At 43.2% G+C, this 23048-nt stretch overlaps 1 protein-coding gene across 1 annotated transcript in view; it reads right to left on the bottom strand.

The window, feature by feature from the left end:
- The window catches only part of CLASP1 (cytoplasmic linker associated protein 1), a 279688-nt gene that overhangs the window by 229150 nt on the left and 27490 nt on the right, over nt 1-23048 (bottom strand). The window contains exon 2 of the mRNA XM_080798123.1: nt 13099-13578. Coding sequence (XP_080654249.1) covers nt 13099-13293 — 195 coding nt within the window. The 5' untranslated portion in view covers nt 13294-13578. The remainder of the gene's footprint in view (nt 1-13098; nt 13579-23048) is intronic.

Below are 23048 nucleotides of genomic sequence, written 5' to 3'. Positions count from 1 at the left end.
AAAGCAAAGAAACATTCTAAATAAATGGATTATGATGGTTTTTTTCCTCTGACAGCTGTCTGGGGAGATAAATCAATATTATTCTCATTCTGGGTAGAAAAAAAGAAACCAAACGGGAGAAAAACAACAGATAGGGAGACCAATTTCTTTAATCTAACAAAGTGGACTTTGTCGAGGTGTCAGGATTTCATCCTCTGAACTATGGCCATCTTCTCTGCACGTGTTTATTAATACACCCAGACAGAACCTTTTCTCATCAACCTTTTGAAGGGGAAATGAGATTAACAAGAATAAAATTATTTACTTCACATCCTAAGAGTTGCCCTTACCTGAAAGGTTAGAAACAGGAGAGAGACTCTCCAGTGCTGCCCTAGCTACACAGCAATATCCTTTTCCCATGCAAAAGGAAGATTACCCAAAGAAGAGTAACACCCAGGGGTGGCAGAGACACATTCATGTGCCACTGCCAGGTGCAGAACGGGACCCGCTCCGGCCCAGCAATTCATGCAGAAAGGTTTTCAGAACTTCCTACACACACACACACACACACACACACACACACACACACACACCAGCACAAACATACATATGTTCAAGGATGCTCGCTGTCATGATGCTTACAACAAAAAAACTAGAAATTGCGTAGGTGGTAGCAACCAACTATGGATAAAGAAATGATGGCTAACCATTCATAGAAGAGAATAATACACTGACATTGTATTAACTCATAAGTGATCTAATTTATTGATTTGAAAAAATGATCATGACATACATTTAATGAAAAAAAACTCACAAAACAGCATGTGTAGGCTAAATAAAAGAAACTAGACACAAAACACACACACAAAGAACGTGTGTAGTATGATCTGCCTTACATAAATATTCTTTCCATTTTTTCTACCAATATAAACAATAAAATAGTGATGGCAAAAGACCAGGAGCGATTTTCAATGTTTTCATTATAACTTTATATTCAGAAGTTTCATTAGTTTGTTCTTGTTTGTACAATAAGCACATATCACTTTTATTATAGGAGAAACAAAATTATTTTTCTAAATCATCATTTGCAAAAATGCTTCAATTAGGCAAGCTCAAGAGAAATGTTTGAAAAAGGATGTTCCCAAGTTATGTATGTAAATCACAAAGCATATAAAGACTTAAGACCCCCTGTGAAAGAAGTCAAAGACAGAAATTCTCCTAAATGTTCTTCCAAATTATTTTTTTTTCTTAAAAACGACTTCTCCAATTTAAAAACAGACATGCATCATGCAGGAAAAGAACTTATCTTTTTTCACAAGGTTATCCACAGTCAATAAATTGTATCCTGAAGCCTGACATCTTGAAGACTGCTCAAATTCATCCCAGTCCTCCCTACATCCAAACTAACGGCAGAAACCCCCATCCTGTCCTCCTCCCTAATGGCTTACTCCAATTTGCTTCTCCCCACTCCCTGGTATCAGTTCACGCCACCTTCATTAGACAGAACCCTAACTCCTAAAGCAATCTTTAGCACCCAAAAGTCCTTCAGTGGCTCCCATTGCCCCTAAAGTCAGTCCCACCACCCCACCAGGCCCCGGTACCTGGGATATTGCTCAGCCTTACTAGTATAGACCAGCTTATCTCAGAACATGACCTCCATCAAGGTCACCTGCAACATGCTTTTTTGCTGAGCCAGAGGAACCATCTCTCTTCCCTCGTACAACAGTCCAAAAGGACACCTGGCTGGCTCAGTCAGTAGAACATCCAACTCTTAACCTCAGGGATCAATACACAGAAAAATATACTTTGTATGTGTGTATATATGTATTGTGTGGTGTGTGTGTGTCTGTCTGTGTATATACATATGTGTATGGGTATTAAAATATATAATATAAATATATACATATATACATATATATACATACATGTGTGTGTGTGTGTGTGTGTGTGTGTGTGTGTATTTCCCCCCCAAAAGTCTTTAAGAATGATTAAAGAGAGAGATTCCTATCAGCCACGGAACCTGGCACAAAGCACTTCCTCTCCATCTATAACCCCATCTATGACATTTTTCTCCTGAGTCCAAAGCTCAAGCTGGTGAATTCTGTCCACAGGGACAGTGCAGCAAGATAACCTAGATCTCACTCACTACTGTCTTGCTTCATCTGTTTTCTATGCTCTGCTTTTTTCCCCTCCTGCAAAGTGTCCTCTATTATCCTACTAAATCCAGGAAGGCATCTTGTTATTATCTGCCTTTCAGTATTTCTTGAAAAATCGTTATAAAAACTTACAGCTTACCATCTCTCCATTTCTCCACCCCTCCACTGCTGCTAGCCCAAACCAAACTTCATCACATTGTGCGTGTTCTATGTTCACCAATTACTAAGTTACCTTAAATTTTTTAAGACTGTAAATGGGTTTAAATAAGACTAACTTGAAACACTTTTTTTCTTTCTTCATAGTAGTTCCTTTTGGAGATGACTATCAAAATATATACTAATTCTGGGGTGCCTGGGTGGCTCAGTCGGTTAAGCATCTATCTGCTTTCAGCTCAGGTCATGATCCTGGAGTCCTGGAACCAAGCCCTACATTGGGCTCCCTGTTCAACAAGGCATCTGCTTCTCCCTCTCCCTCTGCTGCTCCCCCTGCTTTTGCTTGCTCGCTCTCTCTGTTTCTGTCAAATAAATAAATAAAATCTTTTTTTGAAAATGCTAATAAACAGACATAGGATAAACATTTTTAAACTATTTGGCGTCACCTAATAAATGAAGAAGGAATGATGGAATCAGAAAACCACCCTTTGGGAGCCAACATAGAAATAATTATTTTAGACAAACTTCATCATTGGATGTGAAAATTGGTAGGTAAAAGTTACATGGTCTCAAAGTATCCCCCCACAGGATACCTATTCATTATAAAAGAAAAAAAAACCCAGCAACTTTCTGAAGCTACCTGGCAAAGACCTCTTTTACCAGGTAAGAGAAAGACACCATGCATCTCCGGATAGGATGTACTGAGTACACCTGCATGGTACTCCTGCCCAAAATGCGCCACCTCAATCTAATCATGGACAGTTAAGCAAGCTCAAATTGAAGAGCTTTACTAAATAAATGCCCTACGCTCTTCAAAAGTACTGAGAAAGACAAGGAAAGACTGAAGATGAGCTGCCCCAGATTTAAAGAGACTCTACAGATGAGAACCAAATGCAACTGCGATTTGGACTAGAAGACTGTTTTTGCTCTTGCTGTAAAGGACATTAGGAGGACAGAGGTGACATGTCAATAAGGCTCGCAGATTAGATATGTCTATATTCTACTGACCCTCATACTGACTTAGAGAACTGTGCTAAGATGACATACACAAGCGAAAACACCCAAGTATTTAAGAGCAAGGGAGCTCTGTGTCTACAGCTTACTCTCCAAAAGTCCACAACTCATGATAACATGCATACAGAAAGAAGGACAAAACAAATGTGGTGAAATGTTAACACCAGGATCTGGGTGAAACACCACATGAAAATTCTTCGCACTGTCTTTTGAAACTTTCCAACAGGTCTGAATATCTTCCAAAATAAAAAGTTTAAAAAGTATATATGGGGACACCTGGCAGGGGAGCAGTCAGTTAAGCATCCAACTCTTGGTTTCTGCTCAGGTCATGATCTCAGGGTTGTGAGATCAAGCTCCACGTCAGGCTCCTCTCTCAACAAGGAGCCCGCCTAAGATTCTCTCTCCCTCTGCCTTTCTCCCTGCTCTCTCTCTCCCTCTCTAAAATAAATAAAGAAATCTTTTTTTTTTTTTAAGTATATATAGTCATGAGACTAGCAGGACCAAAGAACTGTTTTACTGATTTTTTTTTTGTAAAGATTTTATTTATTTATTTGATAGACACAAGTAGGCAGAGAGGCAGGCAGAGAGAGAGGAGGAAGCAGGCTCCCTGCCGAGCAGAGAGCCCAATGTGGGGCTTGATCCCAGGACTCTGGGATCATGACCTGAGCCGAAGGCAGAGGCTTTAACCCACTGAGCCACCCAGGCACCCCTGTTTTACTGATCTTAAATATTTTGGGTTTTGATTAAAATAGAAAATGAGTTGTTTATCTCTCAGTCAGGATCCAGTCTCCTAAAGCAATCACTGTTAAGTCGGGAGTGAATCCTTACACTCTTTTCTTTATGCTCTGATAAAGAAATTATTATTATTGCTGCAACATTGTAAGAAAATAGCATTGCATACTGATTCAGATGTGGGCTCTAAAATCAAACTATTCAGATGAAAATCTGGTGTCTTACACCCCCTAGTTAAGTGACCTGAGGCAAGTCTCTTCACTTCTTCTAGGCAGTTTCCCCAACTGTAGAATAGGAATAAACATAGGCTCATCATAGAGCTCCTACATCATGATTTAATGAGGCAGTGAATGCAAAGCATGTAACAGTTTCTGGCACATAATGGGCACTTAATAACTGTTAGCTACTAGTATTAGTCGACATTAGCTGTGGTTTACTGCCTGTCGGCTCCATCTTCTCACCCAAGCTGTTTCTTTCTCTTTCTATTTTGACACTCAATTTAGGATTTCTTCTATTTTATGTACTCTTATTTAAATTTTAGCTTTCTAAAGCAAATCAAAGTATTAAAAATAAAAAGAGCAAGTGTAGTCCTCCTAGAACAGGGGTTCTCAACCAATGGATTAGTTTTATGGGTAGGTTTTAAATTCACCCTTAGAATTCTTGGCCAGCTCTGCTCGTTGTTATCAGCAGTGCAACAGCTCAAGGATTTCTATCTTACTACAACAGATCTGTGCCCTCTGTTCCAGGCACAGGCCAATAAGGACTACAGGCAAAGTTGCAACCTCAGCCCCTGGAAAAAGTAACCTTTCTTCTTACTACCAGTAACTCCATACTATGTCCATCATATTCCTTTCACTGACCACATGCTATAATGCTAAGCACGAACAGCACCTTATGTACACTGGTTCACTGAATCTGCATAAGAATGCTGTGTAGTAGGTATCACCAGACACCCATTTTACAGATAAGGAGAGTTCCCTGCTCAAAAGTCAAAGGACATGGGGCGCCTGGGTGGCTCAGTGGGTTAAAGCCTCTGCCTTCGGCTCAGGTCATGATCTCAGGGTCCTGGGATCGAGCCCCACATCAGGCTCTCTGCTCAGCAGGGAGCGTGCTTCCTCCTCTCTCTCTGCCTGCCTCTCTGCCTACTTGTGACCTCTGTCAAATAAATAAATAAATAAATCTTTAAAAAAAAAAAAAAAAGTCAAAGGACAGAGCCAGGACAGGAATTCAGACAGTTCATACTCAAATCTGAATGATTTTCAATATACTTTGATGCTTTTGTATATTTGTTAACACATATTTAGGAAGAAATGCCATTAATTACATCCATCAAGCATACCATTTTTACTCAACAATCCAAAGAAATTCCCCCCCCCTTTGTAAACATTTTATTTATTTGAGAGAGAGCAAGAGCAAGAGAGATCACACAGGGAGAGAGAGAAGCAGACTCACCACTGAGCAGAGAGACCAATGTGGGGCTCGATCCCAGGACCCAGGGATCATGACCTGAGCTGAGGGCAGACGCTTAACCAACTGAGCCATCCAAGTACCCGAAGATTTTATTTATTTATTTATGTGAGAGAGAAAGTGAGAGTTCAGGTGAGAGTGGGGAGAGGGGCAGAAGGAGAGGGAAAGAGAATGTCAAGCAGACTCCCCGTTGAGTATGGAGCCCAATGCGGGACTTGATCCCAGTATCCTGAGATCATGACCTGAGCCAAAATCAAGAGTCAGATGCTTAACTGCACCACCCAGGAGCCCCAGAATTTTCTCGAAATAACTTCTCCTGCGGTGTTTTTGCTCTTGCTTAGTATCACTAACTACAGCTTTTCAACTTAGAGACATCTATCTTTTTAAAATATACCTACCCAAAGAGGATTAAAAGTACACTTATATTGTTAAGCCCTGAGTAATACATGGAACTGTTGAACCACTACATTGTACACCTGAAACTAATATAACACTACGTTAACTACATGAGAATTCAAATAAAATAAAAATAATAAAGGAATGAATGGATGGATGGATGGATGATTGCCAGAAGCATGGTGCAGTGCAGGGATGGGCAAAATGGGTGAGGAGTGGGAGGTACAGGCTTCTAGTTATGGAAAGAAGAAATCATGGAATATGGTCCATGATTCTGTAATACTATTGCATGGGGGCAGATGTTAGCTACACTTGTGGGGAGCATAGCATAATGTATAGACAAGTTAAATCACCACTATTGTGCACCTGAAATGAATGTAGCATTATGTGCCACCTACAGTCAAAAAACCTTTTTAAAATAAATAAATGTTTCATAAAATGTAAATGCTGCAATCATTCAATCAACCAATAAAATACACCCAGAGAAGTGCAGCTCTTGCAACCACTGAACAACACTGCAGGGAAAAAAATCTGGGAAAAATGAACAGCCTCTGAAAGGAGGTGAGTCTTGATGGCAATACCGAGCGGACTGCCAGAAAAAGAAACAGAAGTCACTTCAGCTGAATCCAATAATCTTTTCTGGCTCTCCTCTCAAGGACACAAAGGGAGGAATAAAAACCTCAATGAAAGCCAAGGTTGTGGAGATAGAGGACAGGGGAATGAGAGCAACCTCCCTTATCTGTCACACCTTCCCTCCCGCCCATAAAGGGCACCTGATGCAGGGCAGACGTAAACACTGTGTTCTGTAAAGAGGCTTAAGGAAAGACTAAATCTTCTACGGTCTACAAGAAGTGGTGCTGCCCAGAGAGGGAGAAACAAGAAAGGAAGTCAGGCTTCTCAGAACCTTTATGAACTCATTCCTTTTGATTCTTCATGGCCCTATGTAATTCTACCTCTCCAACTCAGCCTAACAAACCCTAACATTTTTTTCTTCTCCACAATACAACCTTTATAGACACTCCTACGATGCAGTTTAACGGTTACTGATATCCTATCCTACACTGTGCACTATCCCATCATTTGCCTTACCTGCCCTCCCCCACCCCCATCCCATTAGACCATTAGGGCAGAGACAAAGGAAGCCCCAGGTTAACAGAGAACCTACAAATTTCAAATACAAAGCAGCATGGCATGGGCCTTGAGACAAGCGTGCACCGGGATGATGTCCACAAGTGCCAGATTTAGATAGAGCTAGACTGCCTGGGTACTCGTGGTCACGGTCAGGGCGGGGGCTGGGCCCGACGGTCCTCACTGGATGCCCAGCCCCCAGTGCAGTATCTGGCACATCACAAGTGCTTAATTAACTTCCGCAGTTGCATAAACATCTGGGATCAAGTCCAGAAGACCTTAGTTCCTAGCTCTGTCATCTTGAACAAGTTACTTGACTGACTTGAGCATCAGTCTCCTCATCTGTAGAATGAAAGAACGCTACCTACCACCTACGGTAATTAGACAGTAAAAATGAACTCATATTAGCACAATTTCTGGTACATAGTAAATGTCCCAAAACCATGGGTTATCAGTATTATTTTACCATATTAAATACAGGTCCACAATCACTTATCCAAAACTCTGGCAGCCAGATGTGTTCTGGAATACAAAATTTTTCAGGTTTTACAAAAAGTCAAGCAGTACGCAGTTACATACATAGGATAGGAAACATGGAGAGACTAGAACCTACAGACAGAGGGGAGTGGAGAACATATACGTATTGAACAAAATCTGGGGAAGCAACCTACAATCAAACATGAATACTTTTGCGGTGAAACATGCCCTGAGCACATAAGTAAAGACTGCAAGTAATTTCATGTCAGTTCACTGTGGGTCAAACAACAAATGAAAAACACGAGGTTTGGGGGCTTCAGGGGTTTTGGAACCGAGGAGAAAAGATTCTGGCACTATATTCACGAAAAGCACCTGGTCCACACAAAGCCCACTAAATGTGCAGGTGCCTGCACCGTGAGGGTGTTGGGGCTGGATGGCACTGTGCTGCCTGTTGAACAGAAGGGATCATTCACTGGGAAAGCTGCACAGCATCAGTGTCCCTCAACTCCCTCCAGCTGTGGGAGTCCAGGCAGCCTCTCTGGGTCAGACCATTCTTCCTTCATCCCTTCTCATCTATCATCTTTCATCCCTATCTCATCTAGAAAGAGAAGAGGGGGACACAACAGTGGTTGGAGGTATATACAAAAATCTACTCCACCATCTTTCTTGTTGTTCAAGTATTAATAAAGGAAGAAGGGGCGCCTGGGTGGCTCAGTCAGTTGAGTGTCAGCCTTTGGCTCCGGTCATGATCCCAAGGCCCCACATCAGGCTCTCTGCTCAGTGGGAGCCTTTTCCTCCCTCTCCCTGCTGCTCCCCCTGCTTGTACTCTCTCTCTGTCAAATAAGGAAAGGAAGGAAGGGAGGGAAGAAGGGAGGGAGGAAAAGAATTTGCACATAGTAGGCCCTCAATGTTCCTGTTTGGGGGCTGGAAAACTACAGTCCATGAGCCAAACTGGTCCTCCATGTTTCTATAAATTAAGCTATTTTGGAAGACAGTCATACCCATTTACTCGTGTGTTCCTTGTGGCTGCTTTTGCACTAGAATGGCCCGAATTAGTTAAATACTTGCAAGAAATCCATATGGCCCACCGAGCCTTAAATATTTACTACATAGCCTTTAAGAAAGTTTGCAGACCCTGTTCTGTTCTCATAATTCTGGATGATCTCACTTACCTCATGTATAAAATCAGGGTAGCACCACCTACCTTGCCAGGGTGTTGTAAAAATTAAATGAGGTAAGACGGGTAATATCCCGAATACAAGGTAACTAAGCAATAAAGGGTTGCTGTTAAACTACAATTAATGCCAAATACAAATCTGTTTACCAAGTTAAGAAATAACCAAATGTAAAACGATTCAAGCTCCAGGACTCTATTTTTTTTTTAAATAAAGTATTGTGGTGACATTCTCTGTTAAGGAATAACAATATCCAAGTACTACTGTTTTAAAAGCCTAAAATTGTTTCCCTTTTCTTCTTCTTCTTAGTCCTCAATTTTTAAAAAAAAATCAAGAAGCCAAGCTGCAAAGTTTTAATATGAAATGAATCCTTTCAACCCATAATGTTACATATTACATGTCAGAGAAAACCTAAAATGTACATCAGGCTCTAATGAGAAATCTTGATCTTTGACTAAAAAAGGTGGGTGTGGCTAAAAGCTAAATTTCCAGATTTTGGTAAAGCTACCAGGACTACTTGCCCAATAGTCTAAGCTCCTGAGTTCACTCATGGAACCAATATTCGCTGAGCCCCTTCTATATTCCAGGCTCCAGGCTCCAGGTTCCAGGTGTGCAGAGGGCTTGGTGTCCCCACACCAAGAGAGCTTATAAAGAAAGAGGGTGCTCATGGCGCACCTGGGTGGCTCAGTTGTTAAGTGTCTGCCTTCAGCTTGGGTCATGATCCCAGGGTCCTGGGGTTAAGCCCTGCATTGGGCTCCCTGCTCAGCGGGGAGCCTGCTTCTCCCCTTCCCACTCCTCCTGCTTGTTGTGTTCCCTCTCTTGTTGTGTCTGTCAAATAAACAAATAATCTTTAAAAAAAAAAAAAAAACAAAGAAAGGGAGACAGGGAAGGAGGGAGGAAGGAAGGAAGGAGGTGCTCAGTACTGTGTAACATTAGAACCATCCAACAGTGTCCAGAACGTAAAGCCATTAGTGTGAAGCTATGTAAGATACTAGAGCCCGGCGGCTCCCAAGAGATTATTCGGTCAAACACTGGCACTGCACAGACAGGTAAAGCAACTTGTCCGTGATCACCTCCAACTCAGTAGCAAACCACATCTTCCTGACTTCTCCTTCACACCAGGCTATCTTCCTTAGAAATTACTTCACGAAGGGTCAAGTCGAATCTTTCACACTTTGTGACGCTGAAAATGCTATTCTGAAAGAAACCACCCCATCTTCAAATCTTGGATTCCTCCAGGCAAGTGTTCTCATGTTCTTCTGGCCTCCCACTGAATTCTGCGGGTCTCTGCTACTGCTCCCACCGTTCTATACTGTAACCCTTGGCTTGCTGATTAGTGCTCTCCCTCCCTGCTCCCCCTGGACTGGGAGCTCCTTGAAGACAGGAACCAGTCTTGATTATGGCTAATACCTCAGTGCTTGTTATGGGGCAGGCATGGGACAACTTGATACATTGTCTCATTTATTTGTTGTTGTTATTTAGAAAAGCACTTTATTTTTTATTTAAATTCAATTAATTAACATATAGTGTGTTACTGATTTCAGAGGCAGAGGTCAGTAATTCCTCAGTCTTGTATAACACCCAGTGCTCATTCCATCACATGCCTTCCATAATGTACATCACCCAGTTACCCCATTCCCCCACCACCTCCCCCTCCTCCAGCAAGCCTCTCTTTGTTTCCTATGATTAAGAGTCTCTTATGGCTTGTTTCCCTCTCTGAATTTTGTCTTATTTTTCTCTCTCTTACCCTATGCTCCTCTGTTTTGTTTCTTAAATTCCACTTATGAGTGAAATCATATGACAACTGTCTTTCTCTGATGACTTATTTCACTTAATAACACCCTCTAGTTCCATCCATGTCATTGCAAATGGCAAGACTTCAATTTCTTTTTTTTTTTTTTTTAAGATTTTCTTTATTTATTTGACAGAGATCACAAGTAGGCAGAGAGGCAGGCAGAGAGAGAGGGGAGGAAGCAGGCTCCCCGCTGAGCAGAGAGCCCGACGCAGGGCTCAATCCCAGGACCCTGGAATCATGACCTGAGCTGAAGGCAGAGGCCTTAACCTACACTGAGCCACCCATCAATTTCTGATGGCTGAGTAGTATTCCATTGTGTGTGTGTGTGTGTGTATGTATGTATATATATGTATGTGTATATATATATACATATATATACAAATATATACAATATATATATATCACATCTTCTTTCTCCATTCATGTGTCGACGGACAGCGGGGCTCTTTCCATAATTTAGCTATTGTGGACATCGCTGCTATAAACATTGGGGTGTAGGTGCCCCTTCAGATGACATTTGTATTTTGGGGGTGAATATCTAGTAGTGCAATTGCTGGGTCATAGGATAGCTCTGTTTTCAACTTCTTGAGGAACCTCCATGCTATTTTCCAGAGTGGCTGCACCAGCTTGCAACCCTACCAACATACAATGTCTCATTTAGCGCTCATAACAACTCAGTTATCCTAACACCGTACATGAGCAAACCAAACCCCGAAGCCAAAGCCGGGAAAGGTTAAGATAGCTCGCACGGTACAGCAGACTCTCTGGGTTACCTATTTAACATCCCTATTACCTCAGTCCCATTTCAAACTTCCTCCTTCAACCCATAATATATAAAGCATGAGTTCTATGTACTAACAGAAGCCCACTATTGCTCAGAGATCTGATGCTGCACAGTCCATTATAGTCACGGTAGAGCTCTTTGTTTCATTATCTGCCCTTACTGGACTGGACGCTTAGGGAGTGCTTATTCCCTCGTGAAACCAGTATTTGTTGAGCAGGAATCTGACAGTATTCAAATACCATCCCCTCCTTCACATGGCCAAATGCTTCACTCAAAGGAGGCTGGAGTCTTCTTGAGATCAGGAGGTCAAGCATGATGGTATAAAACAATCAGGGATACTCATCCATTTTCCAATGATGCTGGGGTGGCCAGGCAAAGCCATTCTGGCCAATCTGATATAAAAGGGTCTGCTAGGGAGCTTCTGGGAAAGGCTTCCCTCCAAGTAAAAGACAAAAGCAGACACTCTTCTTCTCTGGACATTGCCTTAGCTACCGCAGACTTCTTGAACTCCTAAAGAAAATTACTCAATTTCCTGGTAGCAGTTTGAAGCCAGTGAGTCAGCCTTCAGTTACTCTCAGCCAAAAGCATAGCAATGTGCACACGGAGTGGTGGAACTGGGAATCCAACCCAGACAAGGTGATTTTACAGCCCTCGACAATGGCCCTCCACCACCCTCCCCTGTCTATAACACTCCCATCACCCAGCACAAAGGCCGAGCACATAAGCAGCACTTGCCACCTGCAGCTAAATGAAAAAATAGATGAATGATACAGAAATTAAACTCCGCTTTCAAAGACAGGATAAATTTTATATGTAATTGTAAGTAAAATATCAGGGTCCCAGGTAATACCCTTAATGAGTAAAAAGCCTGCTAACTCTTAAATGAGAGCAAGGTTTATAATGCATTTGGAAAACAAGAGTCCACACTAGAGCAAACAAAAAAATCCTGTTTAAGCACCAGTTTCCAAATCCAAACCAACCTCAGAAGACTGAGTCAATGAAAAAGCACAAGAGATTCTGTTTCCTGTGAGCCCCTTTCCCAATCCCAATGTCTACAAGCACCTATTAAAAGTCATGCCAACACCCTACTGTTCCATCTCAATCTTGACCCAAAGGGGTCACCTCTTGGCAAACTAAGAAAGGGGAGGGGAGGTAGAGAGAATGACACCTCTGCAGTACAAGTCCAGTCCAGTTTTTAGTCACAAAAGCTCAATCCTTGAATGGTAAAATGGTCAATCATCACAACTCATTTGGGTCTTGGGACCCCGCCTGCATCCCCTACCCACCAAAGGCACACGCCCACTTCGATCTTTAGAACCAGAAGGATATCCTCCAGGCCACCACATACAAGTCACAGAAGAGCCCTTGGCAACCCATACTATTTCTGGCCAGGTACCTAGGCCGACTTCAAAACAGTGATCTGAAGGTAAAATGCGCCACACACTACTGCCAATTCCATCCCCAACAGGAAATCAGTGAAGACGTTTGCTACTTATGAAGGGCCACTCACCAACGTCTCATGACCCTTTCAATGTAAGATAGAACATTCACTTCAACTTCAGGGCTGCAAATGGCTGTAAACTTTCCAACATAAAAGCCTCTCTTTATCTGTTCACTTGACCTTCTCTCAAAGTGCGAAAGCGTAAGGATTCTTTGATCTCCACCAAGAATTAAAGAAAACTCTACTTGCTCCAGAATGAAACATCCAAAAGTCACAGCCTGAGTGTCTTACTGGAAGCCACCTACTAATGGCTCCCAAAGGAGTCTTTTTCCTAAGGACCAGCTCTGACCCGCCAAGGCAGCCCAACCACCTACACAAGTGCCTTCTAAAGCACAGCTTACCTTGTAATTGCTAGAGTTCACCCAAGAGGTAGCAAGCCCGTCCACAAGTTTATCTAACATCGTCTGATCATGTTCAAGGTCAGCAGACTTCTGTTTGTCTGAGAAATAGTCTATAAGTTCTTGGCCAACCTGTAGTCGTTTCCCCACATCCTTCTGCAACACCTGTGCCAGGCAGGACTCCATGCGAGGCTCCATGGTGGAATTCAAATCCAGATCCAGCAGAAGCTAGAGGGCAGTCAGGGTGACACCCTCCCAGGAAATGTACCCGGGAGGTTGCCTCTTTGTTCGCTGAAAGTTACTAAGAGCCTGTGTTTCAAAGATGCAATCCGGGGAATGGCAACAATGCACCATGTGTGTCTGAAGAGCAGCTGGTAGGATATTAAAAGTCCAATTTAAATAACTAGTAGGAGATAAAGGAGTGAGTGGCCGAGTGAGGTTCTGCTATTGGGTCTGAAATTCTTCATAATTCAGCGGTCCATTCTGAAAAGGGAAAGAGAACGACAAATCAGCACAGAGAACAAAACATCCAAATGTTATGAAACATTAAATCAAAGACAAAGCAATTCACGCTGCAGAATCATTTATAATCACAAGTGGAGTGAGAAGCATGAATGCTTGGCAACCATACCAGAATAACATAATTATTATTTTTACCAGGAGGAACATGGAAGCCCAAAGCAAAGAGCCAATGAGCTACACAGTTGGTAGGTTGATGTTTTTCACAACTTTCCAGCTTGTAAATGAGCCAGTCAGGAAAGCAATCTTCTGCTTCAGCTAGCATATTTATTTGTCGCTTAAATTTTGCTTCCCACCAAAATCTAACACCCCTCTGCGTGTGAATCACTGGAGGTACTATAGCTTATTGCCATACTTGGAGTTTTCTTAAAAAAAAAAAAAAACAGCACTGGAAATGGGGCAGGCTCCATAGAAACACCACTGACCGAAGTGGCCGGGCTGATAACATGAACCAGAGACAGCACGTCCATCAGGCTTCTTGCTCAGGAGCTTGACATCAGAGTGAACAGTCGTCCCTGCCACCGCCTTCTCCCTCCAACAAAGAAAAAGGAGCGATGGGAGGGAGAAATGGGAACAGGCCCACACGCTGATCACTTATGGACAGTATTCTCAGCTGACAACACCACCATTTGGACCTGGTGGTCTGTTACACAGGAAATCAGGAGATCTCAAAATCATGTTTCAGGAAAGTTGTACCAAACTGTTTTCATGAGATAAACTCGGGAAGCTGAACACTTAATCTGTGGCTGCTGGAGAAATTGTACACATCCATTTCTTACTTCAATTTCTTCTCTTGACTCTTTTCATTCTAACCAAAGATGACTCACAAAAAACCTGTCTTCAAGACGCAGCACCTCCCAGCCTCTGTACTAAATGGAACCGCTCCTCACAGCAACAGTCAATCCCCTCCTCTCGGGGTCCCAGCAGGTAACTATGAACTTATCCATCAAGTAAAATCACAAGTCCGTGCAGAAGAATCCCTCCCCTTTCTAACATCCCCTCATCCATCCCCACCCTCAGGATGAAGAGCACAGTGCACTTCCCAAGTTCCAAAAGCACAGACTTCTGACACCAACAGGAATCATTTACGTCGAGTCATTCAACGAGGAAGACCCTCCTTGAAAAGTCCCTGGCACACGATTACCCATCTTCTACTTGCATGGGGCTGGGGGCAGGACAGCATTCGAGAAGACTCACTGTCTCACATGGCAGAAGAGACAGCTGCTTTCCAGTCACTTCCATACCGTGGAACTGGTCTCTTCTTCATAAGAAGGTTCTTCAAATACATAAAAGCAGCTATTACCCTTCATTACAATTTTCAGTCTGAACAAAATATCCCCAATTCCTTACTCAGCTCCTACGTTGGCCTAATGAAGGAATCAGTGATACAGGAAAACTGGAGAAACTAATAGAACCTTTTCTCTCTTGGCCCAATATTAACCCAAGAAGCAAATCAAACTAGGGTGGGCTTGTGGTGGATTAAAAATGGCCACTAAGGGGCACCTGGGTGGCTCAGTGGGTTAAGCCTCTGCCTTTGGCTCAGGTCATGATCTCGGAGTCCTGGGATCAAGCCCTGCATCGGGCTCTCTGCTCAGTGGGGAGCCTGCTTCCCCCTCTCTCTCTGCCTGCTTGTGATCTCTGTCTGTCAAATAAATAAATAAAATCTTTTTAAAAAAATGGCCACTAATTCTTTGTTTCTTTTTCCCCCACCAAGGTGGGAACTTAGTCCCCTCCACAGTGACCTGAGGTTGGCCCTGTGACCTGCCTTGGCCAGTAGCAAACCAGCTACTGCAAAAGGAAGCAGAGATGTGGCAGGCAAGCACTGGAGCTTGCCCTCTTAGAATGCCGCCCTAGGCCTGCCATGTGGTGAGGAAGCTCCTGGAACCAGAGAGGCCGTGTGGAAGAGAACCAACACACCCCAACCAGCAGCCAGAATCACTGCGGGACTTGTGAGTGCGTCCATCAGGGACCACTTACCTCTTTCATTCGTCATCTGACTGCAGCTACGAAAGTAAGTCTAAGGAGACAAGCAAAAAAACTACCCAGCTGAAACACAGAACTATGAGAAAGAATATTTCATTGTTGTTTTAAGCCATTGTTGTTTTAAGTTTGTGGTGGTTTGTTATACACCGACAGATAACAGATACACTCCGCCTTCCCCTAAACATCTTTCATTCTCAGTGAAAAGACTCTCCTATCCTTTACTCCTTCCAGGGTCCTAAAATCAACAGATGTTAACCAATAATGAGGATAATCACATGGTTTTTAAGCATTTACTTGAGGTGTCAAGTTCCATGCTAGATCTTTTATATCCATTATCTTTAATTTTCTAACCAACTGTATAAAGTAGGTACCGAAATCCCTATTTTACAGATAAAGAAACTGAGGTAAGTAATTTTCCAAGGCCACACAGCCAATTAGGTTTCCTTTCCCACCTTCAAACCCTTATGATACAAGTCTGGCCTACTTCTCCTCTCACTCAGGGAAGGGAGGTCAGACTTCATGCTCAGGTAGGAAGCAACAGGCAAGAGAACAAAATTGCTAGGAGAGGAATGATCCCATTCATTCCAAGTCTCCGCTGTAATTTTAAAAATATGTATTATATATAAAAAGCTCCCCTTCAATAAGAATTGTCTATGATTTCTAACAAATAAAAGTATATGCTTCTTGAAGGTAACTATGCAATGAAGGCTTAACGTGACAAATTCCTATATACAAACCCACAGAATGAAAGATACCAGAAGCCCCTAGGCATTAAGCAGACTGGGTTCTCTCTTTTCTCCTTAAATTAAAAAAAAAAAAAAAAATAACTGATAATCCTCTCTTATATTTATTTTTATTAAACTGGATTTTGGGGGACCTTTTTCCTGTGTTCTTGAACATTTTCTCCATTTCTACTTCCAAAGGCATTCCGGGAGTATCAATCACATGGGTTCCAACTCACACGGTACAAAAGTACAAAAATCTCCCTCCCACTCCTGCCCTCCAGCTGCCCGGTTTCCCTGCCTAAAAGCAAGTAATGTCCCTAGTTTCCTGTGTATCCTTTCAGAGATATTTTTAGCGATCCAAGTAAATAAATATGTGTCCTTTTCCCTGTACCTCCCAGGAATTTTCTAAATCAACAAAAATATAAGCAAAACTTCATATAGCAACAGAATTATAAAAAACATTATATTAAAAAAATTATATTTTAAAAATGCAGAAAACAGAATATAAACAAACAGGAGGAGGAGGTAAAAATCTCTTGCTTCCACCCACGTCCTGTCCAGGCTCTCTCTCAGGGAGAGCACAATAAGGAAACAGGTCTAAAGTGAACCTAGAACCCAAGGTCCCAGATGTTACCTGTGGCTGGGCCAAATAAAAAGCAGGTCTGTTATGTATAAGGCATTACTGGAAGGCACTGGGATACAAGAGTAAACAAGACTCAGCCCTTGCCCAGACAGAGCTTAAGAAACCAGCACAGCACCTCTTCACATTAGTTCTGCAATCACCATTCAGGAGAGGAGCATCACGCAGGTGATTACCTGACGGCAGTACTAATATTAGAGAGTACTCAAGGAGCACCTGGGTGGCTCAGAAGGTTCAGCATCTGACTCTCGATTTGGGCTCAGGTCATGATCTCAGGGTGCCGAGACCAAGCCCCACGTCAGGATCCACGCTCAGCGGGGACTCAGGCTTGGGATTCTCTCTCTCCCTGTCCCTCTGCGCCTCCTCCGCCCTCCCTCTCTAAAGAAAAAAAGTAAAGAAATTACTCAGAATGTTGGACTGCGAAAGTCGCGGGGATGAAAGCTACAGCACAGGGAATAACAGCAACAGCACTGTATGTAGAGACGGCAGCTACACTTGGGGGGAGCGGAGCATGCTGTACAGACTTGGGGACTCACTATGTCGTACACCTGAAACTAATGCCATACTGCGTGCCAACTATACTTCAGTAAAAAGAAAAAAAAAATGACTCAAAATGTAACACTATTTCCAAGTTTTAAAAAAAAGTTCTACTTGTACACACATTTTCCAAAATAAATGTAAAAGTGATATAAAAGGAAAGGCAGGTACCTTAGAATAGCCAAGTACCTTTCCTCTTCTTATCAGGTTAAGTGTTCTCCTTCTGCAAGATCTCACCATAAAAGCCATAGAGCCCACTAGATGTTACTGTATCAGACCCTGGAAAAGGGATACATTCCAGGTATTTCTGAAAAAAATGCCCCACCTCCTCTAGAACTCCTCCCCACCTGCAAAGGGCCTTTCCATTCCCCAACATCACCACCGTTGTTTGCCCCCAGTAGAGTAGTTAGGGTCCAAGGCCCCCAATCTTTTCCTGCCACATCATCTTGGTCTATACCTATGGAAGAAAAACAATAAGAAGTCAAGACAATGGTCCTAGAGTCATTCTCCTTTACAGTACCCAGGAAAGTAGAAATTAACAGAGCAAGTTTACCAGAACAATAGCCCAGCTCCCGCTAGGGACCAACAGGAAGAAGTTAAAAAATATCAGCTTCAACAAGAATGAAGAAACACACAATTAGAGAGCCTGAGGTAATCAAAAGAACAACACAGTTAAGAATTCCAGCCTCCAGTCTTGACTCTGCCACTTCCTGAGTGGCACTGGGGAGAATACTGGCTCTATATACATTAAATAAGATGACGAATGGAAAGGGTTTGCACAGAACATTTTTAAAAATTAGCTTCTGGGGCACCTGGGTGGCTCAGTCGGTTAAGCATCTACCTTTGGCTCAGGTCATGATCCTGGGGTCCCGAACAGAGCCCCACCTCTGGCTCCCTGCTCAGTGAGAAGCCTCTTTCTCCCTCTCCCTCTGCCCTTCCCCCCAGTCACCCTCCACCTCCACTCGTGCTCTCTCTCAAATAACTATATAAAATCTTAAAAAAAAAATTAGCTCCTATCTCTATCCCCTTAATTGCCATAATTACTGTGTGGCACTTAGGTACCCAACTAGAGAGGCATATTAACAATGGAGGATGGAGGGAGGGTGGGGTTAACAATGGAGGATGGGGGGAGGGTGGGAGAGAACAGAACCAACTATAAACTCTGCTCTGTAGACTTCTCAGTAAGAGAAGCTACAAGTAGAATCATTTTTACCAAGTAGTTCAAAACAAGTTAATCTTTCTCATAAATCTGTGGGTTGGCTGGGACCAGCTAGAATGATCACCTGGGATCATTCATGCCACTGTTGTCACCTGCCGGCTTCACTTGGGCTCAAGAGTCCACAGTGGCATCACTCCCATGTCTGACACACTGATGCTGGCTGCTGGCTGGACCTCTCACCACACAGGATCTCTGACAACTCAGCAGCCTAGCCTGCTGCTCACTGTACAGTGGTGAGAGCATTCCACGGTAGCGAAGGGGGAAGGTGCCAGGCCGCTCAAGGCCTGGAATCCAGAACCTGCAAATCACTTCTGCTACATTCTGGGGTCAAAGCAAGTCACAAGGCCAGCCCAGATTAAGTGTGAAGAGATGGAGTCTACCAATTGACAGGAGCTGCAGAACTCTGTGGCCATGGGTTTCAATCTAACACATACACATCAATGGATGTTTGCAGAATGAATACGCGGATAAACAGCTGGGCTGAAAACATCTGTATTCTGGTTACCCATTACCAGGCTAATCTCGATGACTTTTACTGACTCATCATATATCACATCTCGCTACAGAAAATACAATAGACATAACTATAATCTATGGCTTGACTTGAAAATGCTTCCAACTTACTTGGAGGCAACAAAATGCACAAAAAGCTTCTCCATGTAATAATTCACCACAAACACAGGGTACACATTAGATTTCACAGGTAGAATGTTGTACCCGCCAGTTAGGGTTATGTGTAAGGACTGTGGCAATTCAGAGAAGGGATGGGTCGAGAAGGCCTGGAATAACCGAGACAAAACTATGTATGCCCATCAGGTAACAGGGGAAATGATAAAACTAAATGCGGGACAAAAGCATAAGCAAATGAGGGAGGAAGACACTTGCAAATCGTTGAGGGAAGAAGCATGCTAAGGCAAGACTGTGAAATGACATAGGTGGGCATCATTATTCCCTTTTCAAAGATAAAGAGATGAAACTCAGAAAGGCCCCAACCAACCAAAAACTGCCCAGAGTTTTAAAGTTAATAATGCCAGGCAGTAACTGAAAACCAGAGCTGTCTAGCCTTATGGTTTATATTCTTAACACTATACTACAACACTCCACAACTCCAACACTGCCACATCGAAAACCCAAAGTACAGGTACTTAATAGTTGAAACACGAAAATGGTAAAAAGCTATAGCACTTGGGGCATAAGAAGTAGAGGATTAGGAAATAAGAAACCAAATCACAAGTACTTAGGAAGCTTTACCAAAACAATATTCCATATTATAGTACCAAGAAGAACAATTTAAACTAGCAGCACAACAAAGTGATTAACCACATCGAAAATGTCCCTGGAAAATATGCAGAAAGTGGTCATAATACTTTTAAAGCCAACTCTGGAAGCCAGAAATTAGCATAATTTATTCACATGAAGTCAAAAGCGTGTGTTTCTATCAATAAGGCAAACTCTTTTGCATTCTAATGATTCTATAATACGGTCTGAAAAAAAAATTTTTTTTAAAGATTTTATTTGTTTAACAAACAGAGATCACAAGTAGGCAGAGAGACAGGCAGAGAGAGAGGGAGGAAGCAGGCTCCCCTCTGAGCAGAGAGCCCGATGCGGGGCTTCATCCCAGGACCCTGGGATCATGAACCGAGCCGAAGGCAGAGGCTTTAACCCACTGAGCCACCCAGCTGCCCCAATACGGTCTGAAATTTTACAAAGACACTCTGCCTTGCCCTGCCGGCAATAAATCTCCATTCTTATTCTACCTGTGCCTTCTGTTCTTGCCTTCTCTTCCCCTCTGAGCCCACCCACTTCTGAGCCCACACATTCACTCAGTGAACATTTACGTTAGGCTGGTCACGTGAGTAGCATGTACTGTGTTAATGACCGGAAATCACAGAATGTGAGGTTTGGTCCAGGCCTCGAGGAGGAGCCCATCGCCCAGAAGAAGGAAGAGACAGAAATGCAAACAGCTGCAACAGTATCAGAAGGAATCCTAAGCAGGATGTTTGTAGAAGGTGCTGCAGGTGGCACAGAAAGGAGAAAAAATGTTGCCGTAGGAAATCCAAGTGGAAACCCCAGGGCTGGGGCAGGGCAGCTCACGCCATGCAGACACAGCACTCACGCTCCCAGCCAGCGCCTGCTTTCATTTGTCAGCCTGCAGTCACTGGCCAGCTCCGGGCGGACTGGGGCTCCAGCCTCCCTGTCTCCCTCCTTCCCTGCCTCAGCAACCTTCAGTGTCCTGTCTTTTCAGCCACCTCAGACCTCTAACCTGGGTGTCCGCTCTCAGGTATCAGCAACCCCTCCTCGTCTCTCAGCAACCTGACAGGTTCTGCAATCCGGCTCCTCAACCACAACAGCCCATCCTTCCAGCTCCTATGCTCAAGCATGTGGTGCCAGGCTCCTCAAGTCCATAAAACACCTTCCCAATTTGACCTTCCTTTTATTCTGGACTCAATTGCACAGGGGTGTTAAGAGCTTGAAACTACCCTCAACTTTCTCTCCCGATGTGATAGCTGCCAAGCAAGTCTGAACCTTGGAATAACCTGACACACAATCAGGTAATCAGGTGCCTTCTCCTGCCTGTCCATCACGCTGAAGGAACAGATACGCGCACGTGTCCAACCAGTTTCATTTTACACTGAGAATCTCAAACTTCACAAAGTATCCCAAGCTAGCATCCCAATTCCTGTTCTCTAGTGAGTTTGCTCTGCCCTTCTCCCCAAAATGCCTTTCCCGTCTTCTCCCCAGGGGAGAAGTACTCTGCCTGCAGCCTGCAGCCTGCACCCTTCTCCCCCCACCTCCCAGCACAGCAGGTGCACTGACATACTTCCTGTTCGCCCCGCAGCCCCTCCGATAGGGCGTCACTGGCCACTGCTCCCCGGGAGCTGCTCATCAGGATCACAGATGACTTCCATGCTGGCAAATCCAAGCAATATTTTACTCTACTTGGCTAACTCCAACTCTCCACAGCATTCTAAGGCTGGCCGCGCTGTCCTTCTTGAAAAACTTCCCACTTTCATGAAAACAAATGATCATGCCTTCCTGCAACTTTTCTGGTTGCACCTACTTAGTTATTTCTCTAACCATCTCTGCTCTGCTTCCAGAGTGGCTGAGGGGCCCAGACCGATGCCTCTCATCTTCTCATCTTGCTCACTCCAAAACACTCAGAATCCATCACCAGGAAATTTACAAACTGCCTTTAAACTGATGACTTCCAAACTGTTACCCTCAGGGTGTCTCTGAACTCATGGCCCCCACTGGCCTCACTCTTGCTCTTCTTTCAGCCTTAAACACTGTCCATGTGCCTACAGTAGCCTTGCTGTGGGCCTCAGGGCTTCAGCTTAAAGGTCACCTCCTCAACAAGTCCTTCAAAGACCACTCAAAGGAGGGCCCCATCACTGCACCCTGTTCCATTCCTTCGAAACACTTACGACAAACATTCTATCACGTTTGTTTACATATTTGCTGTCTGTTTCCCTACAGGACTGTCAGTATTATGAAGGTGGGACCCTGTTTATTACATTCACCTAATGCCTATAACTATGCCTGTTATGCTCAAGCATTTGAGAAATATTTGTTAAAACAATGAAGTTTGAGCTGAAAAATCAAAATGACTGCAATCATTAACTGAGGTCATTTTCTTCTTAGGGAGTAGGAGTAACTGGACGGTAGGAAAAATGTTAAAAAACATTCCAGGTAAAAGGAATGTGCAAATAGATACAGACAAAGCACAAACAGAAGAGACTGTCAGAGGAAAACCAGCAATTTGGGAAGGCCAGAGCACAAGCTCCTAACCTGTAAACACTAACCCCACCTCTGAGATGAGAGCACATAGTTATTACAAAAATGTCTGAGCTTTCTTCCATATGCACAACAAACATTACCCATGACCTGAGTTGTCTTCATATCCACAATTTTTCAAACTCAGGTACAAGCAGTTATAAATTTTTAAAGGCAAAGGTAATACAAAAAGTAATTCTAAATTCTTTTAGTTTGATCATTTTTCTCAACTAATACCAGAAATTCCACTTCTGTGGAGCTCTGTGACACTGGACACTAAAAAGAGTTCTTAGCGTCAAAAGTCTGGAAATAACCAATTAGGCAGAGAGCAGAAAGACTGGACACAGACAATGCCCAATAATCATTTTCTAGCCCCAAAGGCAGGAGGCCTTCTTTCAGGGAGCTCTACACAAATGAACAACAGAATGAGGAGACTTGGGTGGGCAGGAAATTATTTTCCGAGAAAGATCATTAAAATCTGGAATTATTCAAGTGATCACAAGACTATAAGATTCTGCGGTAGGGCAGAAAAAAATCAGAGTTAATCTCTCTATCT

Source organism: Martes martes (genome assembly GCF_963455335.1).
Source record: "Martes martes genome assembly, chromosome: 3".
Classification (NCBI taxonomy): Eukaryota; Metazoa; Chordata; class Mammalia; order Carnivora; family Mustelidae; genus Martes; species Martes martes.
The sequence above is the reverse complement of the archived record's forward strand: the minus strand, read 5'-3'. Positions and strand labels throughout refer to the sequence as shown.